The 12,037-nt window shown below is 41.0% G+C and overlaps 1 protein-coding gene across 1 annotated transcript; it reads left to right on the top strand.

Annotated features, from left to right (window-relative positions):
* The first annotated feature begins 8,838 nt into the window (after positions 1–8,838).
* Positions 8,839–10,741, top strand: LOC133885379 (uncharacterized). Its single transcript, XM_062325089.1, has 3 exons — positions 8,839–9,192; positions 9,282–9,626; positions 9,831–10,741. Exons 1-3 carry the CDS (start codon positions 8,905–8,907, stop codon positions 10,575–10,577), a joined length of 1,380 nt encoding a protein of 459 aa, XP_062181073.1. The 5' UTR covers positions 8,839–8,904; the 3' UTR covers positions 10,578–10,741.
* Positions 10,742–12,037: the final 1,296 nt, after the last annotated feature.

Below are 12,037 nucleotides of genomic sequence, written 5' to 3'. Positions count from 1 at the left end.
ATGTATAGGTAATCTAGCTCTGCAGGCGCCGACCTGCGGAGATGCATGAACGCACGCACGGTGGCGCGGATAAGATTTGACAGCCACGCATATATGCAACGCATGGACGGATGCCGCCGATGGACACGTCGCGAGCTTGCTACTTTTCTGCTTCGTCTGCACGGCGCGCGCGTGGGCATGTGCGCGCGGCGGTTTCTGCACCCGGCCGGCCGGCGCTAGCAGCCATCATGAGTGGTAACCGTAACACGTAGCCACGTCCATACATGGCACCTTGATATCCGTCCGTAAATAAAGCAGATACGTATATTATAGACATGGATCCCACGTACGCTAGATACAAAACCAAGCGAGAATCCGCGACGTGGCAGTGTCACTGCGTCGCGGCGTATGCGCACTGCATGTAGCATGGACACGTGTGGACATCCGTTGGTGTAACTAACGAACATGTCTGGCGTCGTCTTGATTGGCAATAATTTTGATACGTTTGGTAACTGGGAAATGATAGATCGTATACACATTCTCAGATGGACCTGTCCCGTGGATTGCTTGTTTAATTTTGTCTTCATGAATCCATCCAGCAAATGGCATGTCTCGTGTAAGACACTGACGTTTGTTCTTTGCATATACGAGTGGATTCTTTGGATTTTTCTACACGTGGTGTGTGATCCTGTCAGTTCTGAATTTTGTTCGTGCTTCTTAATTTCTCTCTTCTCTTCTTGTTATTTTCACTCTAGTTGCTGGTAGTGCGGAATTGTGGAATAGTGCATATCATTTCACGGCTAGATTTTATGTTCATTATAATTCTCTGATACTAACAATGTTGATTTTTTTACTTACTATATTTTTCGAGAGCAGGGAACCCATTTTATTAACAGAGTAATGGAATGATCCACCGTACAAAGTTTATAACTTGAGTTACGAAGCAAGAAGCTAAAAGATCATTCAGAAGAGAGAAATGAAAGGCAACATGCATCGTGATATAGAAACATGCATGCTAAGTGATAGACCATCACTAACAGATCATAGCATAACCAAAGTAGCTAGAAAACCACACAAACTACATAAGCACCCAGTCACTCCTCTAACTCATTCTCCTAGTTGTTGCCAAACGGATATTCATCTTGCATAAGCAACAGGTGACAACTAGGAGGAGCCTGGGGTAGTTGATGCTGAGCCAACATCTGGAACATACATTGCAGCAAGTTGTAGGCACCGCGGATCAAACCTCCTTGCTCATATCTTTAAGGAAATCTGCCAAAGGAGTTAGTGAGGAGCAAGCATCAAAGATGATTTCACTAGGGTGACGAATTAATTTTTTCTCAAAACATGCACTATTCCTGGCTTTCCAAATAACCCAACATATGGTAGAAAACCCATTGTGTAAAATGTTCTAGAGCTAGGAATAGTTCTAGCTTCTAACCAGTTAGCCACTAAACCCTAGACTGCCTTATCAATGGCAAAGAAAGACAAGTTGTCTGCAGCTCTCAGGTTGAGTACAAAAGTAACAGGTGCCATCACTAGTCCATCTCCTCTTAATCATACTATCTTCTATCAAAACACATTTTGTTCAAGGATCTAGACAAAAAAATTTATCTTTTCAAGGATTTTAGCCTTCCAAATGTGTTTGTAAGGCTGGTTGAGATTATCTCTCATCAACCAGTTGTATATAAATTTGATAGTGAATTTACCACTAAAATTAAAATGCCAAATCACTATATTATCATCATTTGATATCTGATATTGGGAGATCCAGCTTAGGATCAACTACCATTGGTCATGTATATCACCAATTAACCATCTTTTGAAATAGAGATGTTATTGGTTCATAGCAACCTCATAAACTGAGGAGTTTTTATTCAAGCAAATACTATACAGAGTAGGGAAGAGGGTAGATAAAGGTTTGTCTTGGATCTAAACATCCTCCCAAAATCTAGTTTTAAAACCATTACCAACAATACATTTGCTACCAAGAAGATTTGGTTTGACCTTCAAAAGATCAGCCCAGCAAGGAGAGTCATCAAACTTATGTTTGACTAGAGCAATGGATATATTACTGAGGTATTCTTTCTAACAATGTTTTGCCAAAGACCATCAGATTTTTCAACCTTCACCACCATTTACACATCAGAGCATAATTCATTTTAGTCAAGTCTTTAATACCCAGGCCTCCCATTTATTTGGGTTTACAGATTTTATCCTAAGCAACAAGATGGTATTTTTTTTAGTACCTCCACTCTTCCAGAAGAATTTCCTCCTATCTGCATCAATATGCTCTTAGGAAGAAGGTAAACTGACATAGAAAGGCTTGTGTTAATCAAAGTCACTCTTCCCCAATGGATAAGAGACCACCAGTCCAAACATCAAGCTTTTTCATTATTTTTTTTCTCTACTAGGGTCCAATAAGCACCATGTAGCCTACTAGGACTAACATAAACCCCTAAGTATTTTATATGAAAATGACCAATCTGACAGTGAAAAGGTCAGCATACTCAGCTGTAATCAAATCATCACACCAAGCAAATGACTTCACTCTTTTAGAAGTTAATTTTCCATCTAGACATTATCTCATAAAGATATAAAAGATGCTTGAGGTTATTTTCTTTGGCAATATCATGTTGAATGCAAAGGATAGTGTCATCAGCATATTGTAAGATTGCAATACCTCATTCAAACAAATAAGGGACCAAACTAACAATATCATCTTTTTCTTGGGCCAGGTGAATCATTTTAGCTAAACAATGAGTAGTAAATTTGAATGAGAAAGGTGCTAAGGGATCTCACTGTCTCACCCCCTTATGACTAGTAAAATAGTGCTCATTTGATTATTTAACTTAGCACTTAAGGTTTCCCTTTGACAACACTCTTTATCCAATGAGTCCATTTATTAATGAAACCTTTGATGACTAAGCACTGAAACAAGAATTCTCAATTCACTTTATCATAAGAGCATACCAATTTGATGATGCCTTTTTCTCTCATGCAGGATTTCATGCAAGGATAGAATTCCATCCGTGATATTTCTATTTTTTATAAAGGCATTCTAATATTTATTAATGACTTTATCTATACAAGATTCAATTCTTAAAGTAGGAGCCTTGTTTATCCATTTATAGGAGCAATTCAACAACCAAATGGGTATGTACTATTGAATTCTTTCAGCAACATGAACTTAGGCAAAAGGGTGATCACCTTGTAATTCAGCCAAGTAATAGCAATCACACCTTCATGAAATATTTGCAAAAGGACCAAAAAATTACCCTTAATGATCTCACAAGAAAGCTGAAAAAAAATCTAGCAGGCAAGCCATCAGAACCAGCTACTTTATTTGCCTCCATCTGGAATAAAGCATTTTTTATTTTCTCTTCATCAAAAGGTTTACCTAAAGATTCATTATCATTGTCATTCAATTTCTCATCATCATCCCACACTAGTTGGTCAAAATTGATAAAGCTATCCCTAGCAAGGTCAAATAACTCTTTTTAATAACATGCAGCATGAAGTAATACATTTTCATCACCAAAAATTTTGGACCTCTCATGAGTAAAAGGAAAAATAGTATTTTTTCTTTTCTCTATCATTTGCTGCACTGTGAAAAAAAAACTTTATAGTATTATCACCCTACAAAAGCCAAGGAGAATGGGATCTCTTGAACCAATACATTTCCTCATCCAGTAATAATTTTTTCCAACTCAACCTGAATTTGAACGTTTCTGCTAGCTTTATTGCATCAAGCAAATTTTCTTCCTCCACCAATTCAATTTGAGAAAGCTCTTCTCTAAGAATGTTTCTCTTTTTTCTAGCTAGGCCTTTTACATGGCCACCGCAACCTTTGATGTGGGTTTTCGGATTCATGATCTTAGTAATGATCACATCAAACATATTATTGCTATGAATAGGTTTGTTCCAAACTTTTTGAACTTCCAACTTAAAATTGTCATCGTCCAACTAATTTAGCTTAAAGTGAAACTAGTTATTTGAGATCTTTTTATCAACATTAGAAGATATCACAAGCAAATTATGATTAGATCTCTCTCTGGCAATTTTCTTAATAGTCACCAAAGGGTAAAAAGCCTCTCACTCATTATTGACCAGAATTCTATCCAATTTTTTATGAGTTGGATTTTTTCTATTGTTGGTCCAAGTAAACTTGCAACCAATCATATGTAGTTCTCTAAAATCATGAGTATGTATAATATCAGTGAATAAAGAAGAGCTTCTAGATAAGCTAGTGAGCTTATTCTTTTCATTTGTGTATTTAATGATATTGAAATCTCCCGACCCCCCACCGCCATAGGTTTTTGGGGGAGAGAGCAGAAGTGAGACAATTCACATAGAAACTCAATTTTGAGTTCATCATCAGCATGCCCATAAACATTCAACAACATCTACTCCTTTTTGAGAATATGCTTTCCATACTTCACTTGACTAATATCAAAGGAATCAGGATTTATACCACTCAACAAGGCCCCAAATTTTCCATTGATAGGAATCTAATGCCATAAAAATCTAGAAGTAGGATCAAATTTACTAAGATCAAACAGAGATAAATACTTTTTCGTAGATTTTAAAGACAGATAAAGTCTAGATGATGAGAAATAATGACATCTTTCAAAAAAGAATTAATTCCTTTGTTATTATTTTCGGATTTTTTTCTTGTTTCACTCACAAGTCTCTATGATTTGGGGATTTTTTCAATCAAAAGTTCTTACACTCAGAACTTTTTTCTTTTAATTACTCATAGAGGCAATTCTCATAGTCTGTCTAGATTTAGTTTTTTTTAGAGGAACGAGCATTCATGCCCACTTGAATGTCATGGTCTGCTAGTTTTAGAGAGGAAATTTCTTCTATAAGAACCATAGAATCAGCAGGAATGGGAGGGGGATTAGATTTGGCTACTAAAGCACACTTAGCATCTTCTATGGTTTTAATCAGATTGATAACTTTATAGTCATTATGGTTAATAATAACACCCATGTCAGAAGCTCTAGCTATGATATCATCACAAGAGATAACAACAAAAAAATTCTTATAATGGCATGTGGGAGTAGTAAGAGTACTTTCTAAGTTTCTCTTTTTGGCCCTCTAGATAGCAGCTTCCTCTATAGTGGAGCTCACCAGGTGAGCACACCTCTTATTGTTTCTGGTAGGGGCAGGGGCAAAAAGCTTCACATGAAAATTTTCATCAGCAGGTTTCTCTTGATGGTGTTGAAGTTGGTAGAGATCTTCATCAGTAGGATTCTTCTCTTCAAGCACTTGAAACAGACTGGAATCAAGATCTTTGTTGTTCTCTTACAGAGGTAACAGTGAGGGGGCATCCTTCTCTGTCTGCTTCTGGTAATCCAACATAGAGCACCTACCCAACCCAATGATTGGGTTACCTTCATTGGGCAGGGGAGCTAGCTTTATCATACCAGACTCATGATCATCGGAAAGGAAATCTTCTTCATCATCAGTTGGCTCAATATCCTTTAGAGCATCAATTTTCTCTTTCTCAGGAACAAGAGGTATTTCATCCCATCTTTTGGGTAACAACACAGGGTTATGAAGGCCACAACTTGCTTCAGAACCACAAGTCTCCAGAATCTTAGTAACAGATTGAGACTTATGACCCCCAGCATCCATCTTTGGAGGGGCATATTTGGAACTTTTAGATACGAGCCTTAGAGTAGAAGCACTTTACAAATAAGTCTTACCACAACTCCTAAACACAAAAGAGGATGAATCCCCAGAGGTACTATGCAATCTAGCTTTCTTAGAAGATCTCTCATTAAGACCAGCTTTGGATGGTTGTTTGTTCTTTCTCTCATTTACTGTGATAGCCACAGAATCAGGATTGGAAGCAGTAGTTAAATGCAGTCTCTTTAAAAGAGAATATCATAAAAGTAGTAATCATCTTGCATAGCAAGACAGAACCTTAGACACATTTCTACATCCAATTTTGATCCTAACAAAATCTTGTTTAAACATGTTGTTCTTGTCAATCTCAAGAGCGAGGACAACCAAAGATCCTATATAAGCAAGAGCAGGTTTAGATCTACACTTATGAGGAATATGCCTAACTCTGAACTAGGTGAACTGAAACACACCTTTAGCCCCTATTGTTGGGTCCTACTGAGAGACTCTAATCTCTACCTTAGCCCTACGTATCCCTATAGTAGTAAAGTGAGCCCACTCTTCAATTTTATGTCCATTAGGAAATCTCATACTAAATTGGTTGCCTAACCATTTCTTTGCATGACATCTCCAAGCAGAGCCAAAGAGATCTTTGAATTCTTGCTCAATCTGTTGAGTAGTTGTAACCCTTTTAACCACTATAATCACTGGTAGACTAGCTCTTTCTTTAACAGTAGTGGCATTAGGTACATGTTCAATGAAAATAAAGTCTGACCCTCACTCCGTGCACCGCACATAGGAGCAATAAATTCCCACAAATTTTTCTCAGGGCACAGTCTGAAACTATGACCCTTCGTCCCACAACAACCCATCTAATCTTAGCGAGACAATCACTAATAAGATGACCAAATAAACCACAACCATAGCATGCACCCACCTCGAAAGCATCATCAGTATCCCGGATTATAATATAATTGGTTCTTTTACCTAAAAAAAAAAATGTGAACTGTTCTGATGTATGCAGTAGAGTTTCTTTGCACAACGTTGCTTTGTCGACGATTTGAATTATGGCGTGTGCACACTGCATGTACCGTTGACACCTATATGCATCTAGATATTATTTTTTTACTTATACACATAATAACCTGCTTTTTGAACTTCTATCGGTGTGACCAACTAACATGTCTGCAGTCGTCTTGCTTAGCAATCATTTGTATGCTTCATAAACCGTATACGCTCGCATACAGGTGGACATGACTTTTGGTTTGCTTGTTTTGCCTTCATATATCACTCTAGCAAATGGTGTCTCATATAAGACATTGTTCTTTGTTCCATTGGGAACAGAGCAGCGGATTTATCGTATCTCTCTACACGTGGTGTGATCCATATATAGTTGATATATATTAAAAAAAATCTTTCAACAAACATGAAGAGTTTCACCTGGTTTTTTATATAGCCAGAATGTTTTGAGTGTAAGCAATCCCTTACGGTGCAGCGGGCATCATTGGACACGATGTTACGATGTAGGGCGTGTGTTTTAGAGCTGGCTTGATCTTGAGGAGACGACCAAAAAGGAAAAAAGAGGTTATAGCGAACCAATTCAAAACATGACCTGCAATACCTTCACATGTATTATATTTCCATATGTGAAAATTAGTCTCCGAGAAACACTATTATATTACCATAGTTTTATTTAGCTTAAAAATAACTTTGTTTGTTTATTTTTTAAGGCGTATTTTGGTATTAAAAAGTATCCAAAAAGCAAATTTTGACTTTCAATTTCTCTTACAATACATTGTCAATTGCTAGAAAATCGGCAAAATACTACAAGCACATTGAAATATGAATCTACTGATAAAACTTTTTGTACACTAAATATTTATATAATTTGACGTGCTTTTGGTTAAATCATACAAATTTTGACGTTTTCAAGTCAAAATACACCTTATAAATGTGGACATAGTAATATATTTTAGTTGAAATCGATGGTTAAAGTTGTGTTTTGCAGTGGCCGTCTCCATGTTTAAGAAGTTAACTTTTTTTAGTGAGAACGATATGTAATTTGGGGCATTTTTTTGAGGAAGGTCATCTGTAATATACTGACATTATTTGTGTGCCTCTGACGTGCATGAGCATTGCATCGTTGACTTCGTGTAGCTAGCTGACCACCACCGGCCATTGACTTGGTTTGTGGCTAAATACTGGAATGGATTATGTTTGCGCAGGATTAGTGGGGTGCTGCGCTAGCTCTGTTGAGACGATATGTGTGCGTGTATGCCATCTACCAAGATCTCGCCGCATGTAATGCAGATTGACTATCGATGGCTATCTCGACCAGAGAGTTTATGATCAGATCATATTGTTGACCAGACAGTTAACACAATTGAATCATACGATTTGATAGCATCAACCAACATATTCAAAATTATGACACTCCCTCAAAACGGGTTATTACAGACAATTGTTAAACACTATCACAGATGGGTTTAGTTTCCGTCCGTGCAAAATTATTTGTGATATCAAGCTTGTCACAGACGGGTAACACTCTGTCTGTAATATAGCTAGACATAGATGATTTTTGTTAATATCTGTCTGTATCTTATGATACATCATAACATTTTTTCTTAATATCTGTATACGATAGTACTTTCAGAAAAATAGGTTTTTTAATGAAAGAGAATAAAAACATCTTTTCAAATATATTGTTGGGTTCCCAAATCAACACTGATTGATCGTCATCTCCTGTTTATTTTATTGTCGGGCTAGATAATTAACAAGGCATATCAAATTTCGGTTGACTACTTAATTTCAGGCATAATTGGTAGTGCCGGTGCACATGCGTGCAGATTCGCCAATATTTTCATGTGCCATTGTCGACTTGTCCTTTTGCAGCCCGTCATCGCTCTGTCATGTAGAATGTCTCTGTGGTGTCGCCATTTGACCTAACAATTTGCCCCTCACAAAAGCAAATGAAATGAGCATGTCGATGCCACAATTCAAATGATTGGTTCATCACCAGCTCTAGGGCGTAAGCTATTTTAATTAGTTTCATCTTAAACCCATACATACTTGGTCCCTCGCAAAATTGGATGTGATGCATATTATTAAAAGTATATAAAAATGTGATTGGTTGGCTAAAGTAAAGGGACCAGAACGTGCAGCCACATACAAGGTGCAGCCATATATATCACCAAACTCATCGTCGTGGACACCAGCTCTCTCTTCCATTGCTCAATTAGCCAGTCAAGTAGTCGATCACCCGCTCAAGAAGATTGATCGGTATAGTTCACCATGAGGAAGGTGTGCCCTAACCTAGACCGGGAAGACGCCCTGGACACCGTGCTCGAGGTGCCCGTCCCGGAGCTCCACCACGAGCCCTGGGGCCGCAGCCGGCGCCGGCGCCGCACGGTCAAGGCGTGGGTGCGGTCACATATGGAGCAGCTTCACAGGCGCGAAGGTGCGCCGCCTTCCCGGGCGGACGTGCAGCTCATGCTCGGCGTGATCGGCGCGCCACTAGTGCCGCAGCCCGTGGAGGCGAGGAAAGCCATATCCGGACAAGTCATCAAGGAGGAGCCCCTTGTAAGTAGTGCTAATCAACTTGATCGCACTGACATGTTGATTAATTTGTGATTGCCATATGACTAATAAGATTGTGTTTAAAATTGCAGGAGGTGTCCAAGGCGAAGTACATCGTGGAGCAGTACGTCGCAGCGGCTGGAGGCGAGCCGGCGCTTAGCGCGGCGACGAGCATGTACGCGATGGGGAAGGTGCGGATGAGGACGACCAAGGGGCGGAAGGCCAAGACCGGAATGGGCGTTGTCAATGGCGGCGAGGTTGCCGGCGGTTTTGTGGTGTGGCAGAAGAGGCCAGAGCTGTGGTGCGTGGAGATGGTGGTGGCCTGCGGCACCAAGATTAGCGCCGGCAGCGACGGCAAGGTCGCCTGGCGTCAGACGCCCTGGCAGCAAGCTCACGCCTCCCGTGGCCCCCCAAGACCTCTCCGCCGATGCGTTCAGGTAGCAATTGCTTCGTCATCATAATCATAATTTCCTTCCTAATACGCAAATATATTAAACAAGACAAACAAAACTAACAATTGAGCATGCACGATGTGCTTAGTTCCATACATTGAGCAACTGGCCGGTGGAACGTGCGCCCATGTGCATCCATGTGCCTTATCTCCTACAGCGTAATTAACTCGTCAATCACATGTGCTGCAGGGTCTGGACCCAAAGTCGACGGCGGACCTCTTCTCCAGCGCCGCGTGGGTCGGCGAGAAATGCATAGACGGCGACGACTGCTTCGTGCTCCGCGTCGACGCCGACCCCTCGGCTCTGCACGCCCGGAGCAGCGCCGACGTCGAGGTCGTCCGGCACGCCGTCCTGGGCTATTTTAGCCAGAGGACGGGGCTGCTGGTCCACCTCGAGGATAGCCATCTTGTGCGCATCCGCGTGCACGGCGAGGCCGCCGAGAGCGTGTACTGGGAGACCTCCATGGAGTCGTCTATCGGCGACTACCGCACCGTCGACAGCATTAACATCGCACACGCCGGCCGCACCGTCGTCTCGCTGTCCCAGTTCGGTGAGGAGGATGCCGATGCGGACGCGCGCAGTAAGAGGACGTGCGCGTGCATGGAGGAGACTTGGAGCATCGAGGAGGTCGACTTCAACATCGTGGGTCTGTCCACGGAATGCTTCTTGCCTCCGAGAGATATGATACCCTGCGATTCTAAACCTGTACAGAAGGATCGCGTCGTCGATCACAGCGGCAAGAAGGACGGCGCTGCCGTTTCTGCTAAGGCCACAGTTGATACTTGCGATCCAGCACTTGAGGTCAAGGGCAAGAACAGCGACAGCGGAGTTCGTCCGGCGGCTGCGAGAAAGGTGCTTGTTCCGGCCGCGACAGGGCTTGGCTGGTTCGGTCCGGCGAAAGTTGTGGCGGTGGAAACGGTCGACACCAACGAGTAACTCGGCGGTCGGCACGGCAAGATAAGACGAAGTCATAGTTCCGGTGGCGTGTGTTGCGACGCCCCGTCTGCTAGCGAGAAGACGTGTATAGTTTTATTATATGTGTTTAAGTGCCAATGGTGTAGATTGGATCTTTTGTTCTGTATGGTAGAAGACCAGCTGCGAACCCCCACTACCGGAAACGATGTGTATACCGAGTGCCTACATGTATGCCGAGTGCTATATATCGGGCACTCGGCAAACAACCACCTACGCCGAGTGCCGGACGAAAGCACTCGGCAAACAAATAGGCACTCGGTAAATACATCAAAAAACACTCGGTAAACCATAGCACTCGGCAAAATTGAGAACAAACACTCGGCGAATTAGGGCACTCGGCAAACAGCGCGCCACGTGGCCCTCCGTTCGGCGGCTGACGGCGAGTCACCCCTTTGCCGAGTGTCGTCTAACGGACACTCGGCAAACATTGCTCGATATTAAGCACTCGGCAAACCTTTTTTTATTTATTTCCTTTTCGGTTTCCTTTTGTTCTCTTTTCTTTCTCGTAATAACAACCAACCAAAGGCCGCCACATCGATTCCGATACTACTACAGTATGATTTAAGAATGATATTATTATAAACTTGGAGTTAGAATTCAGTCGTGCTTCAAGATTGAGATGCAGCAGATGTGGACTCCTGGGAGCGGCCCTTGGAATCAGTTGTGCTCTGTAAGAGAATAACAATTCTTCTTCCTTGCCTTAAAAAAGGAATTTTCAATGCTTGCCAAGTGGAAGAAGCAAAAGCAGATTAACTTGACACACTAAGCTGCCCTTCTGATCTATGGGTTTTGCTTGGTTCATCGTTAAGTGCATCAGAGGAGGTAGCTGGTAGCATAGTGAGTAGTGGTGGAACAAAAAAGCGACTTCATTTGGTGATTCTTGGATGGATAACATGTTTGCTATGTTCCATCGAAATCTAACTTTATGGACAACTCTTTTTCATAAGAAATTATTTGATAGATATAAGTCAAATTTGATCTGCAAGTACATAAAATAACGAACAAAAATGGGTAGAAAAATATGAGACTTGCCATAGTGTCATGATATGATACGTAGAGGCCGAGATAAAAAATTGAGAAGGTTTCGCAAAAGTTGTCACGTACGATGCTTAGAAACCGAAGCATCTCCGAGGAAGAATCGTGGTTTCGAGAGGGAACGGATCAGATTTGAACCCGAAGTGACGTTTGAATTGTCGTTTGACCTTGAAACTTTTTTTACACTCAACATACAACATAGCATATTCGATGTTAAAATTTGGCATTTTTCTGGGTCAGTTTGCTATTTTTAATTCATTAAGTGCATTTCTAGGCTTTTAATGGATATAAGTCAAATTTGATCTGCAAGTACATGAAATAATGAACAAAAATGTGTAGAAAAATCATATTCATGTTTTTGAGTCTATTTTTAGGCCTTAACCAAG

The sequence above is a fragment of the Phragmites australis genome, chromosome 11 (assembly GCF_958298935.1).
Source record: "Phragmites australis chromosome 11, lpPhrAust1.1, whole genome shotgun sequence".
Lineage (NCBI taxonomy): Eukaryota > Viridiplantae > Streptophyta > Magnoliopsida > Poales > Poaceae > Phragmites > Phragmites australis.
Note: the sequence above shows the minus strand (reverse complement) of the source record. Positions and strands in the feature narration are given on the sequence as shown.

Bases quoted from the DNA above. Each gene is read 5' to 3' on its own strand.
- LOC133885379 (XM_062325089.1), top strand. From the start codon at position 8,905: ATGAGGAAGGTGTGCCCTAACCTAGACCGGGAAGACGCCCTGGACACC. The intron at 9,193-9,281 runs GTAAGTAGTGCT...TTAAAATTGCAG, and splicing joins TCATCAAGGAGGAGCCCCTT to GAGGTGTCCAAGGCGAAGTA. The intron at 9,627-9,830 runs GTAGCAATTGCT...CATGTGCTGCAG, and splicing joins CTCTCCGCCGATGCGTTCAG to GGTCTGGACCCAAAGTCGAC.